Genomic DNA, 21,293 nt, shown 5'->3' with positions numbered 1-21,293 from the left:
GTATTTCCGTAGCCATAATGACTTAAATAAAAATCTGAGAGCAGTTCTGAGCAGTTAGATGTATGACGGGGGACCCACCCAAACAGGCTGCGGCCCCCACCATGGCGTAGAGGCCTGGGGTAATGCAGTCGGCCCCGACCTCGCACCACTCTTTGAAGAGGAACCAGTCGTGGTGGTAATAGGCCAGCTGCTCCATGGCGATGCCCACAATCCGCCCTGCGATCGCTCCGATGGCCATGCTGGGGATGAACAGGCCCGACGGTACCTACAGGACGACACACAGCGAGGGGCTTAGGTGGCGCTGAAGACTAGCAGGGAAAAAAAACACGCCAGAAGGCATTCTGATGGATCACCTTGAGTCCGAAGGTGAATATGGTCATGATAATTTTAAAGATGAGCGCCAGGCAGAGCTGCCACATGGCCGAGTAGACGCCCGGCTCCGCCGGCTGGTTGGGGTTGTCCGTGTAGGCGGTGCTGCCGTTCATCTGGCTGCGGTACTGGCAGAGCTGGGAGGACTCCAGCGGGCCGCAGTCGGTGAAGAGCTCCTTGATCAGCTCGCTGGTGTTCTGACGGGTGTAGGGGTTTGGGAAAGCGACGACGGCCGTTATGGCTGCCACCAGGATCACCTCCAACACCGGGTACTTCCCTAGAGTATTCCAAAAAAAAAGTAAAAAACAAAGCAACTGGACTTGTTTTCCGTAGTAGGAGACGTTTCGCTTCCTCTCCAGGAAACTCTCTCAATTCAAAAAGTCTGGAGTAATGTGGAGTACCAAGCTTTATACTACTGCCCTAACAAAGGCCTTGTAATGGCTTAGATAACATGCAAATTCAATCAGAAACAGGTCCACCCCTTAGTAATGGGCGGTCGTTAAAGCCATTAAGCCAGCAGATTGAACCGAAACTGGTCCACTCCTCTGTAACGAAGAGTCGTTAGGGTTGTTATTGGCCTGGCTTAAAGGAACAATGTTTTGATCACCCGAATGAGGGTGAGAACTGAGGTGATGATTGGCCAGAATTAATCCTATAGCTGTATTGTAAGTTTTTGAGAGTTGGAACCTAAGGCCTCCTCCTCTGTTTAAGGTTGGTCTTTCTCTCTTAACGTAGATGGCTTCCTTCACACCCCTTTCTCCCTAGAGAAAGACGCAGCAGTGTGCGATCACATAAAGTAGAAAGAGCTGTTAACATGATCACACCTGAACCTAGCGGGCTTACAGAAACCCAGTTTAACGTGACCCATCAATCTGGGTGTCGCGACGCAGATCAAATCCACAGTCAGGGAGTACTTGCCGAAGCGTGTGGACTTGCGCCTCCGGCACCAGGCGATGTTCGCTCGGATAAAGAAGGCGCCCCAGAGACCCCCGAACACCCCCAGGAGGATGAAGGGGATGAGCTCAAACAGGTACCAGGGCGTGTGGTACTCCACGTAGAACAGCACCAGGCGGCTGTTGCCGAAGGGGTTGATGGAGCGCAGCACGAAGGCCGCCACCAGGGCGGCGAAGAAGGAGCGCCACAGGGTCTTCAGAGGGAAGTAGTAGCTCACCTGCAGGGAGACGGCGTCGTTCAATAGACTTAGGATCTGCTACACAAGCGTTAAAATGACGGCACTTTGTTTCTGAGCTGGGCTACCTCCTCCAAGCTGAAGAGAACTCCTCCAATCGGTGCTCCGAAAGCTACAGAGACCCCAGCAGCCGACGCAGCCGACAGAACCTGAGCGGGTGAAACAAACGGGTCAGCGGGCGTTCTGACCCGCGGTCGCAAGCATCCACCATCCGCTCCCTCACCTCTCGTTTCTTGGCCTCGTTCTTGCTGTACTTTGGGAAGAGGTAGGAGAAGATGTTGCCGCAGCAGCAGGCCACGTGGACCAGGGGGCCCTCCTTCCCCAGGCTGAGCCCAGACGCCACCGCCAGCACCAGAGTGATGGTCTTGATCATCAGGGTCCACTTACCCAGGTAGCCCCGGATGATGAACCCACTCAGGATTGTCTTGATCTGCGGGGAGAGAGAGAGGAGCAGCGCAGGAGGGTAAAACGATCTAGATCACGTTTAACGCTTTGCTTTTAAATGTTTCTGCTAATTGGATAGATTAGATGATTAGATTAACTTTTATTGTCCAAAAGGAAATTTGATTTGGGTTACAGACTCTGGCTGCTACATAGTCCAAATTATGCGTCACACTTCATTCACACATAAAACACTACTATAAAAATTCCATAAGACAATAAATAGATACATAAAGAAGCATGTTACATGTTATTCACAATAAAAATTTGAAGAAAAGAAAAAAAAGGAGAGAAAATAATAATAATAATAATAATAATAATAATAATAATAATAATAATAATAATGATAATGATAATAATAATAAATAAATACAATTGTATAAAAACCGTTCTTTAAACATCTGTTATAAAAGATAATGAATACCAAAAAAAAAAAAAAAAAACATGTCAGTTTAAATGTTGAATACCATTGCCTATTCCACAATTTACTGCTTAATGCTATTTATTGCTTTAATGGAAATTAATCAAACCACAATATTGCTTAAACAATGATAATAATAAACACATTAAAACCCAAAGAACCTTAGCGTGTCTTTCCTTTCTATTAAAACTGCTGCTCAGTTATTGAGAAGCAACCCCAAATGACCCAAGGAAAAGCTTGAAAAGAGGTTTACAACCGGCAACCTTCTCCTCACCTCTGGGATTCCTGAGCCGCAGGCGTACGGAGCGAAGACCTTGACCAGACAGACGGCCAGGAAGGCGAAGGACAGCGCCCAGTAGATGTACATGAAGTAGTTCATGATGTAGGAGCCAGGGCCCTGCGGGAAGACGGTCATAATCTGAGAACTCGCTGACCCGCTGTGAGAGAGCCTGCCTGAACAATTATATATAAAAAGACCCCCAGTGCTGAGTTCAACTCATGAACCCACTGTTAGCTGGTGGCAATGTGGAAAACTTCTCTTATGGTTAAAATATCTACGTATTTTACTGCCGGAAAACCTAAAAATACACAATGAGAAAACAAATGCATTACAATTGGCATTTCCGTAGTTTCCTTTTTAAACAAGTAATTTAAGGAGGACAGAGTCCTCATGAGGTTTTGATTATAGTTTATGTTATGATTTTGCAGTTAAGCTCTGATGAGCAAAGCACAGAATGCTTTTGTTTAGAAAAGTGAGACTTTCAGCTGCTTCCATTCACTGATTTCTTTCACAATAACTATGATCTAGAGCAGGGGTGTCAAACTCATTTTGGTTGAGGGGCCGCATACAGCTTAACCTGATCTCAAGAGGGCCACACGAGTTAACTCATTGCAAGAATAAAAGTAACTAATAAAAGTGGACTTGTTTATTTTTATATTAAATGAATTTCACTTTTACACAATATATTATGAATAACCTCAGCGTTTTTAAGAAAAGTATGTGCAATTTCAACAATACTTTTACTCAGTTAAACATTTGCTTAAGTGCATTATGCATAAGAACTGAACACAGTGATTGTTCTTATTGTGAACATTTATTCACATTTTTTGAAAAAAAAAAAAAAAAAAAAAAACTGTCCTGCATGAAAAAATACATCAAACAGATAAAAATTAAGAAATGATTTAAAATTAATATTCCACATCTGAAGCTCAGTGCTACCATCTGCTGATTAAAACACAGCGCCCCTCATGGACAATATAGGAACTGCAGATTTTCAATTAAATGAAGTACATGTTTTTTTTTCAATAATTGTTTTATCATTCTCTTCCTTTCATCTCCTCTTTCTTTCACATTTTCTTTTCTTCTTGTTCTTCCTTTCCTCTCCTACTTTCCCATTGTCATGTCCACATAATTTGAAATACTCCCTGCATGAATCATAATAAAACTATTCACATTCATAAATCAAGCGGAGCACTATGGCAAAAGCAGTACTGCTTCACTTGTGAAAGTCAAATCTGATGAGCTCTTTTTGGCATTAAGACAACAATTCTTATTGCCACATTGCCAGACAGGACACTGGAAAAAAATAAAAATTGTTGAATAATGATAATGCATTTAGCCACCAGGCCGGACTAAATTGTTCTGTGGGCCAGAACCGGCCCGTGGGCCGTATGTTTGACACCCCTGCTCTAGGTGGTTAAACTTGTGATATATGGCCCTTAAAGTGCACTGATTATACATATTAGTGATAAGACAAGACTGATCTCCCTCCAGCTGACTGCGTTAGTCTACCTCGGCCTGCCCCAATATTAGCTCGGCCCAGCTCTTCCACTGAGGACACTTGTCCCTCTCAGCGAAGGTGGTCTCATTGGATGTCCAGCAGCACTGCTCGTGGTTGAACCACATGGCGCTCAGACAAACCCCCTCCTTCAGGTCATTCATCCAATCAGCAGCAATGTCAATCAGGCCAGCCAAAGCACCTGGCAGAGGGAAAGAAACAGGAAGGAAGAAGAGGGGAGAGAAGATGGAGGCGTGGAGGAGACAAAGCGGGGGAAGAGGGAAACAAGACAGGGGTGTGGTGAAAGTTGGCTCGCCTGTTTTTAATCCAGACTCAGGCTACAGACAATTAAAACCTGGAAATTATGGATTTTAGGCGCGACATAAGAGACACTTTGTCTAATTGGTGCCTTCAAAATCCTCCTGACGTTTACAGCAGACAGTTCTTGGGATTAACATGACATTACATTATCAGTGATTTTCCAAAATGGGTTAGCGATTTCCATAGGAGCTGTTCCCGCCTCATCTGGAGGCTCACATTAAAAGTATCGAATTGGAGAGGCTGAATAATACAAATGCATGCCACACTTTTCAGATTTTTTGTAAAACATTTTTAAACCACGTATTTGCATAGATTTTTCCCCAAGGGACCATATTAACCTGTTGTGACAAAATGTGTTTAGAGCAGTAGTTCTGAAACAGTGAAGTAATCTCCTATGACAGAGAGAACGAATGACAGAGGGGGCCCAGGTATAGCCTTGCCTTTTTCCTTTTTTCCCCAGACCATTTGGTCTGAACCTGCAACCAGTAGCATGAATAGCAGGGGATCCTCAGTAATCCTCAGAGCAGCGCGTTGGTTTCTCTCCTTTCACTCCACTAGGGAGCTTTACCATTTGTTAAATTACATTTATTCAGGCGGACCGATGGAAACCAGAGATGGTTCACCTGATGCCGGAAATTACCTATCCGACAATAAAAGCCACTAGAAATCTAACTAAATCCATCAGATAACTTCTCACTTACATTTCGACACATTGCCCAACATGGGGAGTTGATTTTGAACATTGTAAACAGCTTGGAAACATGTTGCTTTTGTAAAGATGCTGTACGTTAGCACCTAGTTAGCACTATGCTAGCAGTGTTCAACAGTGTTGACAGTATGGTTTGAAACTGATGTGTTATTTACTACGCTTTGCAAAAAGTAGTATACTTGATGTTAATTTTATTAAGGATAGTTAAGTGTAAGCTTAAGTCTTAGTATTAATGTACTTAGTTTTATACTGAGAAGTATAAACAGGAGTCTAAGTCAAGTATACTCCACTATACCTTTGTTAAGTATATGAAATATAGTTTACTAAATTCTATAATTATTTAATTTACAATGAGGCAGTGTACTTGAAGTTTACTTTTTATAAACTACCTTTTGCTAAAGGTCTGTATTCAGGAAATAAACCATTTGTTTAAATCCAGCATGACTTTGGTTATGTGTTCATATGATTTACTGTGAATCTAAATTTGTGGTTTTAATTTGTTTTTATTGAGGGTTATCAAACACTAAAGATTGATTACATGTGTGAAATCACTGGGCAATAAACAATCAGCACAACCAGAACTGGTTTATATCATTCATAGCACAACAGCTTTGCTGCATTGGTAACGTAGCTCTGAAAATTTGTTGATAAACAAAATTCATAAAACTCCTGAAAGAGTATAAAACTCAATGTAACAGTAATTTGTTTTTAATATTAATGGCTTCATATTATTTTAGTCTGTAGTTAATATCATACAATTTAAAAAATGTGGCGATGTTGAACAGTTCTAGTTGTTAGAAATTGTTGTTGTGGAATAAATTTAAGTGTTATAAAATGTAAAAGTGACTATGGATAATCTTCAGAGCAACGGTTTCAATACATTAATAGAGAAAACAATAAAAGTTAATATTTTTTAATTCTTCAAAGGAATGCGCAACAGAAAACATTTGACTAACGAATCGTCCTAAAACAAGCTAAAATAAATAAAATAGGCTGCTGCTGTTTTTTTTTTTTTTTAAGCACAGACTGGTGCAAAAGTTTCTCTGTTGTATTTTTTAAAACCTAAGTGCTTGGTGTTTGCAGCTGAGACGGCCGGGCTGCGTCTGGTGATGCTCTGCAGAACAGTGTGCTCATGAGAAACCAGATCTGAAGATAAGGCAGAGAAAGCAGGAGGTGCTGGGGGGCAGAGCATGTGAGCGTCTCCAGCACACAACACACAGGCCGCTTGATTTCTCACGCAGTGTGTTTGTTACCTGATGCCAAGCCGGTGAGCGTCACCACCAGCCACCCAGACCACGCGTCGTACAGGCTCTTGGTGAACTCCCATGCCGACTCTTTTTTCTTGCTGTTGATCTGCACACAGACGCAATCAGGCAATTAAATCAGGCAATTAAAACCCAATTTGCACGCACAAAGAACAGGAAACTGGTGCTGGCTGATATTCAAGTAGGTCAAAGGGTGGAAGCAACCCAGGTTAGACCTAGCGCTATAATCTGCTGTCATTTTTTCTCTGGCCTGATTTCCACTGTTGATTTAATGAAGCGGTTTACAACAGCACTTCCTGTACGCTAGGTATGACCGGGTCATAAAACAAAGAGCTCAAATATAATTTAAATTCTTATCAGCTGCCAGAAGTCGTGCAATGAAACTTGCGCAGAAAGTTTGCAGAGTCAATATTTAAACAAGGGGTTGAAATGAAGCGGTGGGATCGGTGGCAGGAGGAAGCATGGAGTGTTTATGTGAGCTGACAACTGAAAATGTTGCTGAAACAGACCAAAACTGAGTTAAAAACTTTCATAAGAATCTACATCATGAACTGAGTTTATTTGTAGGGTTTTTACGGGATTCAGTAGGTTAGATATGAGACCATTAATAAGATTTGTAGACAATTGGGACTTAAATTCAGGACTTATATGAATAAAAAAAGAAATAAAATTATAAAGTCTCTCGTAATTGAGAATGTACCTCAATGAGACTAAAAGCACAGATAAAGGTTAAATGATAGTAATGATAATAATAATTTACTTTCTCAAGAACTACGGTAAATACAAAAATTAGGTAACTTAGCACGCCCTTGTTAAATATACAAGGAGCTGGTAGTGAGTTAAAGTAAAGAGCGTCTGGGTTTTATTTCCCCAAAAATACAATACTTACAAAAAACAAATCCAATGGAAAAACAACACCAAAGAATAAAAAAGCATCAATGGAAGATGAAAAAGAAATACAGATTAACAGTGTTGCCCTAATAATTGAGATAATTAATGTTTGAAAGGCTCGTCTCGGCGTCCTCACCTTCCTGTGTCTCTCGCGGTCCTTGCACTTCTCGCGGACCCAGTCGATGGTGTGGAAGTCGTCGTACGTCCCCACTCCTGGAATGGGTTCCTCCAGGAAGTCCAACAGGTGGGTGGTACTGCTGGCTGCCCCACCCCCATTAGACATGGCGTAGTTAGAGCCTGGACAGAGACAAAAGGGGGGACCAATGGTTAGAACAGGTAATCCACATTGCAGTCAGCGTCTTTCAGCTGAGGAAAACGTGCCTCTAAGCTAGACCGTAAAGACTTGAAGCATCCAAAGGAGAGATCTGGTTCAATTTCTTTTTCTGTACAAGTCTTTCCCAGTCATACTGCGGGCCATGGAGATACTTAAATATGTATTATGACTAAAAAACAATAAACACTGATGGTGTTTAACGTCTTGCTCATTGGTATGGAGGGATAAGAAGTACAGGACCCCAGACTTGCGTTCAGCCGTAGGCTGGTGACCGATATCTGATTTTTTTATAGCTTACTCAGTCCTGAGTGGTGACCATCTGGTCAGAAACTCAAAATAGATATTTCTCTGATCAGTGAACGCATCATAATAACCTCTGTTAGCTGAAAAAGTGCTGCTAGCACCACTCTTTAGTGTTAGCACTGGTACTAAAGGGAAGAAGTGGGAGCTGCACTAATCGCTAAAAAACATGTTAAAGACGGTCTAAAATGTCAACTCCATAATCCTAAAAATGTTAATCTCTCACAGATACAACATGGCTCCACCTCTCCTCCTAACATAAATATGACCGCTCACCACACAATAGCTAGAAAAAGATACTTTCAATGCTGCTCTTTATGATATCTCTTAAAGACAATCCGAATTGCCTAAATCTTCTGTATCAGAAGGTCAAAGCTTAGAGAAACCCAACATCGGCTATGGACCACAAAATTCTGCATCTCTACTGAAAACGTAGGTCCGCCCCTCTGAAAGAGGCTGATCATTGGACATGTAGTTCGGTTTAATGTGTCCTGCAGTTTTACAGCGTGATAGAGATGGAGGATTCTGCAGCCAAACTATAAAATATATAAAAATAAGCTACAAGCTTATTATTAATATTCATGATCGATTAAAGACAAAACTCTGCTAAACGAATAGAGCCTGATTTACTCTTTAGAGCTTTGCTCAAATTTCCGAGCATGAATCCAAACGAGAGGAGCCCCACCCACACAGCCCCCAGTCCAGACATTTAATGCAACCACTTTACGGTGAACGGACCCGACAGTCAACGAGACGAGACAGGCTGCCACTCCAGAAAGCTAAAACACACAGACTCACCTAAGGTCCATTTAGGGTGGCAAATCAGCCAAACGCGCATGTTTTCCTGGAAACCAGAAGACACTAAGAACATTTCTACCGACACGGCACACTTCAAACACTGTGGGACCTTCAGGCTGTGAGGAGCCACTCCTAACATTTAGAGACCTCCAGACAAAAATGAAGAAATCATCTTGTTTCTAAACTTTGTTAAAGTTTTGTTTCCAAGCAGATAAAATTATTCTACTATTAATTCATAAAGCCTGACTCAGAAATGCTTGTTTAATATTGATTAAAGATGTATTTTGTGGATATTAAACAATGCACATCTTTCAGTCAAAGGACAAACCTTCACAAGTAAACACAAAAAGCTCTAAACAGCTCCTTTTATTGCATATGTAGGTAATGTGGAAATCTCACGAATGAGAGCAGATGAGATTAGGGCTGGGCGATAAATCGATTTAATCGATTAATTCGAATTTACAATTCTTTAAGATTTCATTTTTGGAAAATCTGGATTTTATTTTGCCAATACACTCATGGGGTTTCCATGAAGAGAACAGCATGTGATGCTGCATATAGGCAAATATATTGTCAAAATACTGTTAAGTGGAAACTTTTTTTACCATAATACGAGGTACTTAATTTACTCATTAACTTTTCTTTTTTTAACTTAGTTTGAAGTTCACAAGTGCAGTGAAGCCTGTTCTTAGCTCAATGTGTAATACCACTAGCAGCAAATGTTTTGTTATATTTTCATTGTTTATAATGGCACGGCTGCCATCTTGTTTTACAAGCATGTTTCACAGCTTGTTTTTAGTTGCACTTTGAATTCAGGTCAACTCCCTGACGAAATGCTTGACATAAAAGCAAGATTTTAAAATAATTTCTTTAATTTCTTTTTATGAAACAAAAAGGAGGAAAAAAAATCGATTAATCGGATTTGGTATGATAAAATCTGAGATTTATTTTTTAATCCATATCGCCCAGCCCTAGATGAGATTTGTTTTACAAGTTTTGAGTTGAGCCACGTCACCGTCTTGGAACCTCCGTTTCAGAAAGTAGGAAATTATCTTTATAACGCAGAGAGCCAGACGTAACATTCACAAATCCTGGCGGATAACATTTAGACAAGCCATCTTGTGGCATTTGAGCCTGAAAGGGCGCCTACTCCTAGACACAATCGTTCCTCTGCAAAACAAAGGCACTGTTGTGTGTTTTAGGCAAAGCGCGGAGGTGTAGCGGAGATTCAAGGACAACTCGTGTCTCCCGTCTGTGTGCGTTCGGCAATATCGCCCCGATTCACATAAATATGGGCGCCCGGCTTCTGCGCCTTGGGTTTTAAAAACAGAACCCTCAGCCGGGCCGCGCTAAGTACACACAAGCTGGCTCGATAAGTCATGTTGGGATTATTGGAGCTATTTAAAGCCGAGGCCAAACGACTCTGGGTTATGTGATGTAGGAGGGAGGACGGCCGGCTTCAGTCAAAACATCCCATGGTGACGGCTTCTTCACCGAGCTTCTTGCTGCATATTCTCCATGTGACCTGCAGAGATCGATCCCTGATTCATTCAGAGAGGCGTGACCTACATCAGAGAAGAACGCTGCTGCGTTCTCCGACAGGAGCCCTGAGAGTTACTGAGGGTTTGACAGCTGGTAGACAACAGATACTGAGTCAGGTAAATTCAAAGCCACGCCCACTAAGGCGGAGTCTGAACTCCGTCACTAATGCCTGCAGCACAACCAAGAAGGTGCCAAGCGGGGCAAATATTTTAAAAATCATTAATTTGCTTAGTCATATAATGAAAATGATCTTTTGTCAATGTTTGTTATGATAAACACACCATTATAGGGTAGTGCCAGCACCGGACCCCTCCTCTGACTGTTAAACTGCAGTAAAATTTGTGTTTTTTGCGTTGATTTTAAGCCAAACTTAGATGTAATCTTTCTTCTTTTATTTACTAAAACTATTATTTTCTGTTTTATGAAGGCATGCCGGATAGGGTTCATGTTTGCAGGCTTGCTTGTTCTTGTCCTGCTCTGTTTACTCAAACCTAAAAGGACCCACAGCGCAGCATGCTGGCTGAGAATGAGGGACCTTTCAGAAACACCTTGTTGGTGCAAACATCTGACTTTATGGCAGTAAAACTGTATCTGTTGTATTTTCCACAGATGCAGCTACAGCGCCCTGCCAAAGTATCCGGATCAGGATCAGCTTTATTTGTCCAGAACTGTGTGAACAAAAAGAATTTGGCTCCAGGTTCAGTGTTCACAGCCTACAGGGAACAAGTGTAAATATCTAAAACGGTTTTTTTTGTCTTTGTAATAATGTAAAGAAAGAAATAAAGGGAGGTTGTGCTAGTGTGAATATACTCCTGAACATTTGTCACAGAACATTACTTTAATGGTATTTAACAGGAAAACCAACACAAAAAGTTCACCTGCGTGTAATTTAATCTCAGGATAAATGAAGCTGCTCTATGAAGGCCTCGTAGGGTTTGTTGGAGAACATTAGTGAACACATGGAGAACATGCATGGTCCACAAATCCAGCCCTTATGGCAAAGTCTCAAGAAGGAAGCCATTGTAGGTAAAAGCCATGAGAAGTCCCCTTAGTGCCATGGAAGAAGGCGCTACATGCTAAACATGCTAAACAATTTGTATGGTGGAAAACCAAGAGTGCAGGTGATCCTGAACACAGCATCCCTGGTGGAAGCGTCATGATCTGGGGATGCTTTTCTTCAGAGGAAGAAAGCGATGTCGCTAGAAGCTTGTCAGAGTCGACGGGAAGCTGGACAGAGCTAAAAGATGGGACAATCCTGGAAGTAAACTGCAACGACATGGCTTAGATCAAAGCATATTCACGTGCTTGAACGGCCCGGTCAAAGTCCGACCTAAAGCCAATTCAGAATCTGTGGCAAGTCTGATGTTCACGCATCCTTCTCATCCAGTCTGAGTGAGCTGGAGCGGTTTTGTGATAAAAAAATGGGCAGAAATTTCAAACACTAGATGTGAAGAGCTTTATCTTTTTTTTTTTTCAAAAAAAAAAAAAAAAAAGATAAAGTGCAATGAAAAGTGCAATGAAAGCTGGTTCTGTGAAGTCTTCATTTAGAGGGGCTGAGTATGAGAACACGCCACACTTTTCAGTTTTTAGTTACAAAAATGAAACTGTAAAAACTAAGTATCCTTTTCCTTTTTGCTTCATAATGATGTTTTGCCGTTTTATCTCATAAACACCCATAAAATACTTAGACAACTTTATTTGTCATTTTGTATGCACAGAGTGCGTACTGAACGAAATTTAGTTTGCATACAGCTTGAAAAAAAATCACAGTAAATTGAGGTTTGTGGCTGTAAGGTGAATATGTTAAAACGCTCCGTTTATTAGGCACAGGATCCCCGTGTATCTTTATCAGAGTGATTACCATAAGAGAAAGGTTTGTTTATAGCTGGTAATCCACCCAGACCCATGTTAAACAAACAGAGTGACCCAGAGTCATAAAGGTGGTCATAAAGCGATTCACTTTTTACAACAGGCTGAAATTGACACATCAGCAACAACGATTGACTATTGTCAGAAAATCCTTCCACAGCAATGTCCTGCCACTTAACGAGCTTTCCCAAAGCGCAGCCAAATGGAAACGAGGAAAGAGCTTCTGGAGAAGCTCATTAGCTCCCGCGCCTGCTGTGGGTCTTTGCTGGAGTCTGAGGACAAAATCGATCAAGCAGCTGCTTGGGAGGAAGTTCAGAAAAAGATGCCGTTGAGAAAATCTACATGTGTTTCTGTATGGAAAGAAGAAAAAACCAAGAGTAAAATTAGGATTTTATGGATTTAAACTTTAAATTTAGAGCAGTAAAATCCAGAGATCTTCAAAGGGATTTCATGTGTTATTATCTTGTACATAACTTGTTCTGGGACCGGTGCCGGAGTAAATCCTGGTCCAAAGGAGGAAGACCATTTCTTCTCAGGACTTGGTGATGGTAGCTAAGGTTAACTTTAGGATTAGAGCAAACATTCACACTGGAGTTTGAGCTGGACTTTCAATTTCAAACAAACCCGTGTGTGGGAGAGGAAAGGAAACCTGAGAACAGGATCTTAGGCTTTATTCTCGATACCTGCCCCTGTAAATGAACCTCTGACACCCAAAGAAGGCAGCGGTAAATGGCAGTGTGATATTCTCAGTTCATCAGCAAACGTAAGCTAGTGCTAATATAAAGTAACGGATCAAATTTCCTTTGAATCATCTGCTTTCTATTTGGAACAACGTACAGTAGAGCGAGAACAGGAGCGACTCAAAATATCACAGAACAATGAGATTTTTGTTGTGAAAAAGCGCTTCACCACGTTTTTGAGGGAAATTACTCTGCTGCAAGACTGTAATTAAAACTGCAATTAATCTGAACAAAAACACCCATTTATGGCTCAACATCAGACCCAATAAAAGAACTGCAACATAAATCATAGGGCTGAAACGATTCATCGAGTAACTCGAGTAACTCGATTACAAAAAATCCTCGAGGAAATTTATCTGCCTCGAAGCTTCGCTAAATTTATTGTATTGTAATAAGCAATGCTGTTAAATACGCAGCACACTGGTCTAGCCGGAGGGTTTTTGTGTTGCACAACGCTACCACTTCCGTTAGCGCCTGGAGCACATGTGCTAAGTTTGTAGCTATGGAGGGAACCGGAGAATGCTCAGAAGGAGAACCCCGAAAGTAGGGTGACCAAACGTCCGTATTTCCCGGGACATGTCCGTATTTCACGTCCTGTCCCGGGCGTCCCGGGTTTTTTTTATAAAGTGAGGAAATGTCCTGTTTTTAAATTACCTTCATTGGTACGTCACGCTGCGTGTGACGTAATCCCTGAGCCGCGTCAGTGTGGGCAGCCCTGTTATTAATCAGAAGATAGAGTCCTCCCTCGCGCTTGTCGGCCGCGCTTGTCTCTCCCCCCCCCCCCCCCCCCCCCCCCCCCCCGCGTTTGCCTTACAAATCCCCCCCGCTCGGCCGCGTTTGCCTTACAACACCCCCCCCCCCCGGTCAGCCGCGTTTGCCTTACAACATCCCCCCCCGCCCCCCAAACCCCCGCCCCCCCCCTCCCCCCCTCGCTCTGAGGTGTCCTGGTTTTCCCAAACGAAAATATGGTCACCCTACCGAAAGCGACAAAAAATGTCAAAAGTTTGGGAACATTTTAGACTAAACAGAAAGGACAACACAGCGCAATGCATCCACTGCAAAGCAGAATTGGCGTACCACAACAGCACGACATCAATGTTGCAGCATCTGAAGAGAAAACACCCGCTACATGCATCCAACTCGTACACGGTTGCCAACAGGTAACGTTTATGTTCTCTTTGCTAACTACGTTGTGTGATAATCTGCCATGTTATAGATGTAAATTGAGGCACATTATTTTGCTAACGTTACATCTACCGCTTAAACATAGCGGTTACTTAACCGGGTGTAGTGTAAATTGTATGTGAGGGTGGAACTGAGAGAAATTATGCAGGACTTAATGTAAGTTTGTTAATAAAAATACGCAGCAACAGATTACAGGCATAAGCTGAAAAGCATTTATTTAATGGTGTCTTTCCAACCTGAAAAGTTACAATCTTTTCTTCTCGCTACTGTTATGTATGAATTAGAAATTTTTGATTAATATTTTTTGTAGTAATTCTATATTTGTTTATACCTAAGCAATCAAGAATAAATAATAGCATCGTTTTAATAAAAATAGCAACATTTTTGCATTTTATCATGACTAGTTAAGGCTGCAGAACTCTGTACAAACTCAAACCTTTACATTTTGAATAAGAGTTTATTTTTTTCCTAACATATAGATTACATTCTGTTTTCCAATACATAAAAAACCATTTCACTGCATTTAGATTTTTCTGTGATGGTTAAAAATAATGCTTTTAATTAAAGCATCCTCAAAACTCACACATAAATGAAAGCCTTAAATCCATAAATAAAATAAAACTGAAACTAAAGCTGCTATCATGGCAGATGAGCTGTCAGTGCAGATTCCATCTTAATAATATTAAATGTTATAATATCCAAATTAGTGCACTTGAAATATATTTAATTCATAACAAGGAATAAACAAATAATCATTACATTGTGCTTCTTTGTTAAAGAGTTAAATGAGTTGTTTACTTAGTTCTTTTACGTGTATGTGTATTACTCACTGAAGATAAATACATAAACTAAAAGCTGGAGTATAGACATTTTTATAAGCATATTTGTGAGCCTGCCACTTTATTATTTGAATATAATTTAATATCTTAGTATAACTTTTCTTCAGGTTAAAGCAAACTACTGTTACAAGTAAACTTTCTAAACTACAAACATTTAACTGTTAGGGATGCTCAAAAAGGAGATATTGGACTGATCTGGACTAACTGGTGTTATTGCAGATTTGCCAATAGTTTATTTTATAATTTTTTTTTTATCCGATTACTCGATTAATCGTAAGAATAATCGATAGATTACTCGATTACTAAAATATTCGTTTACAACAGCCCTAATAAATCACATGTTGGATCCTAGAGGTCTTTCACATATAATATATAGAGAGACTACTCTATATATTCTAGACTACAACTTATGTTGCTTTACTTCTCAAAATGAGCTGTCGGGTGTCGATCAACTCTTGACTTATTTAAAAGTATTATATAATTATTACACCGGACAGCTTCTGATTTTAAAACAGCAACCTGTTCCGTTCATTTTCATCCCAGTAAAAACATTGTGAAACAAGCTTTTGGGGACAAAAGTGTTTGGTAGTGATCGTTTTAAAACGGCTGAAATATAAATTCACATTTATTACCATTCTAGTGGATTTTCATGCATTTATATTTATCCTATAATATATGCAATATCGCAAATCAAAAAGACAAGAACAAAGACCAATTAAATTGTTTTTTATGTTTATTAGCAAAGAGGAATCTCTGAGATTAAAGCCACTGATGGACCAGTGACGACTCATGATGAGGAACCATGTAATCTGTTGCTTTTAATCCCATGGACAGCATTCCTGGCTCAGCACTCCTGTATTTAGCTGTATTTCTCTCCCAGAAGGACCGACTGTAGCCATGAACTCTCTGTACTCCTGGCTTTATTGTTTTTTCCCTGTGTCACCTGGCCACTGATGCTGGTTCTGCTGGAGGTTTTACAGCTCAAAAGCTCATCAGGAAGGCCGACTCTGTCCTAGGAGGCCTCCTCCACTCAGTGCAGGAGGAAGGACTGCAAACATAGCATCTCTGCTGGACAGTGCCCCCCCCCTCCAATAGCCTGGAGCTGCTGCAGAGCTCCTTCAGCGACAGACGTCCTAGATGCACTAATGAGCGTTATCGCAGATCCTTCCTCCCAGCCCCGGTCAGACTTTATAACCATCACAGCTCCCTACAAACTCAATAGGTGTTTATCATCCCTGCTAATATTAGCATTTTTTTTCCATTTAGTCTTCTGCTGTTGAAACTGAATCTGACTAGATTTGGATCTATGAACTGATCTGAATTGGATTCTGTATCATTAGACTTCATCTGGGATGCCTGCAAATTATTTCTGTGGCATATTGGGTTGTATATATAAATAAAATTAATTCCATTATTTTCCACGCTAACTCAACTTTCTACATTTATTGCTTTCTTTCATTTTCAATAACATTTTGCATATTTAAGTACCAAGTATTAATCTTCAAAACCCTTGCCTCCTGATGGTGTCAAATAAGCAATGGTTGTTTGAAGCAGTTTGGTGACCTTATTTTATTTGTAACAAACCATAAACACTGCAGCTTTAGGGATTTGTTTGCCATTTTAGACAGTTTAACAACCACAGATCTAGCTCGACGTAAATTTAAATCTGTCTTGAGGCCAAATCACCACAGAAGTACAACAGTGTCGCAGCAATGAAAAAAACTCCATTAAAGCAGAAACAACCCTTTAGTCAGAGAAATGACTCCTGGCTATGGAGAGAAAGCGGACAAGCCCCTCCTGATGCTGCTGCGCTGACATAAGGGAGCTCTGAGTGGAACGAGACGCGACAAGGCAGCGTTGGTGACGACATGGAAAACAGAGACTGGAAGCGACTGCGTTGGCATCTCGACGTTATGCGTCCTACGCTCCAGCAAAGACCCAGAAAACAGACACGCACACACGAACATAAGGTCTGAGTTACTTCCCCCCTGTGCAGGAGCAGAGTGACGCTGCAGATTCTGCCTAACGACTGATACGCCGCATCAGTCAACACACAGGCTGTCAAAGCCGCTCGTCTAAACCAACGGCGTTGAACACAAACTGAATTACCGACATGAATGAATTTATGCTAATCTGATAAACTCTGTCAGAGTATTTCTGTAGCTGCGGTACGGCGACCACCGATTAGTCCCTCCTCTACTATTGTTGGGTAAAATCAGCTCAGGGAGGTTTACAGGCAGCTGGCTAAGACGCTCTGTATCAGCAGGACTGAAGCGGTCAGCTTGCTCAGCCGTCACGTGATCCTGAAGTGGCCCCAGAAAGCCGAGCGAGTCCTGAGCGGCCATGGTGCTGACCGCCTCCTGGTCCACAGGAGGAGCCCGAGAATCCCTGGAGCTGCTGCTAAACGCATCAAAGCCTCCTCGCTCCTTAGCCTGAAACGTACCGATCAGGCTAGTCTGGCTGATACCAATTTTTTCTTTGAGATCTTTCAGATCCTATTCAGAAAATAGGGGGGGGGGGAGTTCTTAGTTTCAATGCAATTAATGAAAAAAGAAGAAATAAAAATAGGATTTTCAGTATTGGAGCTGCGGCTTGCTGATTTGAGCTAAGCTAGGAAAAGTTGGTTGATTCCAATTTCTGGTCGACTGATTAGTCTATATCTATCTTTAACTTTGTCTGTGGATTTACCATACAGGGAAGGTATGATAAAGATCTGATTTTTCTTTCTTTTGATCCAGATAGGAATCTGAGCATTAATTCAGGGAGCTACATTTGGCGTTTACCAAAGCTGTGCTCTCCATGAATGAGAAAAGGTCAAAAACCTTGAGGTCATCAGCCCCAGAAGGATTACATTAGCAATGTTCTGTTTTGTAACAATGTTAGTTAATGCATAGCCTGTATGAGACGGTTCACTATTAAAAATCAACTTATTAGCCCTGCAGCCTGTTTTTGGTTATTGTCCTGACAGGGCCGTAGGAACCACACCTTTTAGATAAATGAACAGAGAAATAAGACTGAAGACAGAGTTATGTTTTATCAAAATAGGCTGAAAGGAAAGCCAGACTGCATGTGTCTTTAACTCTAGGAGTGTTTTGTCTTCCCTCGCTCAGCTGTGATCATCCGACAAGGCTGGAAGGAACAAGCTCGCTCCCTTTACTGACGAGAAATCTCCTCAAAGGCCACGCATGAAGGCCAAGATAAGGCTCCCTAAGGGAAAATGCCATGATGCTAATCAGAAAAACCAACAACCAGATCCTGCAGAACCAGTTGCGCATCGTTTCCGGTAACGCACAGAAAGCAGCCAACAGGTGTCCCTGCGTAGCGCGCGCATTCATAGGTGGACAATAAACCATAAGAGACCCAGAGGGTTCAGCGCGTCCTTCGCCTGCATAAATAAGCCAGATATCTGAGGTGTGCTGCTAACAGGCTGCAGCTCTCATGCGACATCCACTCCTCCTTTATTATCTCGTCTTTGGCAGACACAGCCGGTCAATGATCGACAGACGGCTGCACGGTGACACCATCGTTTTTTTACGCTGCAACAGGAGCGACCGGGGAACCTGGCACCGCGTCCGCCTGCGGATTTGCTCGCTCGCTGGAGGAAGACGAAGGAGGATGTGGGCCCCCCTCCTGTCGTGGTAGAGGCGTGAGGAGACCAGCGAATGAGAGGAGACGTGGCGTACCTCTTCTAGGGATCTCCTGCAGGGGAATGGTGTCCCCTCCCCCGTCGTAGGGCAGATAGGGGTCGGCCGCCGCGTCCTCCTCCTCCATGCGGACGCTGAGGAAGAAGCTGGGCTAAACCGAGCGAGGCTCCGTTGGGCTCTGCTCACTGCGTGCGCCGATCGCTGCTGCCGCTGCCATGTTTACCGGAGGAAGACAAGCGGGGCTGTGTGACGCGCATGTGTGTGTGTGTGTGTGTGAGTGTGAGAGGGAGAAATGTGTGTCGACGCGCAGTCCTCCCTCTCCTTCCCCTCCCTTTTCTCTCTCGCTCGCTCTTCACTGCAGCAGCTGACTGTGAGAGCTGATGATGTAATCACACACACACACACACACACACACACACACACACACACACACACACACACACACACACACAGAGAAAGCCGATCACGCCAAGCCGGTCAGCCCTGCCTGCTTTGTTGCTGCCTGAGCGGGAGGGACCACAGCGTCGGGTCACAGGGGTGTTTAGCTACGTTTATATGGCGGCCGACGTTTAAAAGAGACCGACCCATTCTCAGCCCTGACCTAAATGACAATTCCTCCTCAATAAAGATCTGGATTAAGAAAAAAATTAACTATTATGTGAAATAAATAAGTATAAATCATATAATTATAATAATCAGTGGCGGTTCTAGACCAAATTTACCAGGGGGGCCAAGGTGGGGCCAGTTTTTTTTTTCACAGGGGCACAGAACAAAAAAATTTAAAAACAATAAAATGGCAATATTGAACTGTGTAATAATATTAAGTGAGCCACTTGTGGCTCTGGAACTGCAGGTTTGTAAGACGTGAAACATCTTAAGTTTTAAATTCTTTTTAGAGTAAAGCTGTATAGGTAACAAATAATATTGGTCAAAGTGACCAATCAGTTATGGTTTCTTTGCCATTGCAAATAATTATGAGAAGTTTATTTAACATCATGCTTTTAGTACAGGGGCCATATTGGGGGGCCAGGGCCATTTCTACAGGGGCATGGGCCCCTGTTGGCCTCTGTCTAGAACCGCCCCTGATAATAATAGTACAATTTACTATTCTAAAATTTCACATAATACCTTTATATCTTTCTTGCTACATAACATTCATTTTTGTTGGACATTACAGGTGATTAAAAAAAAAGGATCAATATTGCTTCTTATTATTAAATAATTTGTTTTAATAGTTTATGTATACGAGTCATTTTAAATCTGGCACTTCCAATCGACTACAGTTAGGGGTTAGTACATGTTTTATTACTGAAAGAAGTTATTTCTCATGACTGACTCAGATTTCCTTAAAAGACTTTCGGTTTTGTGTTTAGTAGATGAAAGCTACCTTTCATCTTCTTTTTTTCTTTTTTTGCTTGAGGGAATGGGCTGTTCTGTTGTATTTCTTTCAGGTTGAGTGACATGGTTGGATTCAGGTCTGGTGACATGCCCGGCCTTAAAAAGGTCTTAATGAGTTTCTGAGGAATGGGACTAATTTTTAGGGGTGATTTTAAACCCTCTTCTGAAAACTGCGTAGTAACAGAGCTGGTAGCTCTGCTGCTTTGCAGCAAGGGTTCAAATCCTGGCCTGGTGCCTTTGTGCAAGAGTCTGAATGTTCTCCCTGTGCATGCATAGGTTCTCTCCAGGTACCCCGGCTTCCTCTCCAAACAGAGAGTAGGTGTGTGTGTATAGTTGTTGGTCCTGCATGTGTCTGCTTTGCCCTGAGATAAACTGGTGACCTGCACCCCCCACAACCCTGCAAGGACAAGCAGGTAAAGACGATGTACGCCATATTAAATACTAACAACAAAAGGTTGTCTCTGTGTGACTTGAATGATTTGGTAATTAAACAACTTAGCTGTAGTTTCTTATCAACTTTTCCACCTTTTTACCTTCTGGAACGTTTCATGTTGCATTAAACAACGAATGTCACCAAACATATTAGCGGCACTGAATGCAGGAAACTTAAACAATTAACATTTATTGCTCTCCTGGCGGTTCTTTGCAATATGCACATCGCAATCCATGATATTGCCATACTTCACACCGCCGAATCTGACGCTTTGCATTGCACTTAGCTTGGATGCAGCTGCCTGGCTGTAGAAACTCTCTGACCCTGTTCCTGAGCTAATCTGAAGGCTGCATGAAGCATGGAGATCTGTGGCAACTCTGCAGATATTTGGTGACCATTAAAATTGCTTTCATTCCCAATAGCTTCTACTTTGTTACAATACAGCTAACGGTTGACTGTGCAATATTCAGAAGTGAGGAAATCTCATGAACGGACTCTTCATCTGCAGTCCAAGGTGCTGGATTTTATTCCCCTTTGACCGTGGAAGTCAAACCCTAGAATAGCGTAGATGGAAAAACTTAGCTTGGCCTTTCTCTGCCTACATGCAAATATGATGAGACAAAAAACAATGCACCGTTGCTTTTAACCATTTAACTTGAAATAGCTTTCACTTGTGCACAATCAAATAAAATAACACAATTTGCACAATTTTGTGAGACTAAAAATGAGGGAAGCACAGAAAGAAGCCTTTTATGTTCAGTATGCAAATCCTTTCTGATAATTTCTGAATCAAATCCACAGTAAATAACTTTTCCAGGAGTTGTTAA

General features: G+C 41.8%; 1 protein-coding gene across 7 annotated transcripts in view; it reads right to left on the bottom strand.

The window, feature by feature from the left end:
* clcn3 (chloride channel 3) overlaps positions 1-21,293 on the bottom strand; it is a 51,629-nt gene that overhangs the window by 13,535 nt on the left and 16,801 nt on the right. For 5 of the 7 annotated variants that reach the window (XM_012873103.3, XM_012873119.3, XM_012873127.3 and 2 more), the window contains 9 exons: positions 7,521-7,681; positions 6,482-6,581; positions 4,213-4,400; positions 2,695-2,817; positions 1,782-1,988; positions 1,627-1,707; positions 1,288-1,540; positions 354-646; positions 79-265 (listed from right to left, as the gene is read on the bottom strand). In XM_012873103.3, the coding sequence (XP_012728557.2) occupies positions 79-265; positions 354-646; positions 1,288-1,540; positions 1,627-1,707; positions 1,782-1,988; positions 2,695-2,817; positions 4,213-4,400; positions 6,482-6,581; positions 7,521-7,681 (1,593 nt within the window). Of the gene's footprint in view, positions 1-78; positions 266-353; positions 647-1,287; positions 1,541-1,626; positions 1,708-1,781; positions 1,989-2,694; positions 2,818-4,212; positions 4,401-6,481; positions 6,582-7,520; positions 7,682-18,674; positions 18,968-21,293 lie in introns of those variants that run through there. The other 2 variants (XM_012873111.3, XM_012873142.3) reach the window with 2 other exon arrangements.

The sequence above is a fragment of the Fundulus heteroclitus genome, chromosome 14 (assembly GCF_011125445.2).
Source record: "Fundulus heteroclitus isolate FHET01 chromosome 14, MU-UCD_Fhet_4.1, whole genome shotgun sequence".
Lineage (NCBI taxonomy): Eukaryota > Metazoa > Chordata > Actinopteri > Cyprinodontiformes > Fundulidae > Fundulus > Fundulus heteroclitus.
The sequence above is the reverse complement of the archived record's forward strand: the minus strand, read 5'-3'. Positions and strand labels throughout refer to the sequence as shown.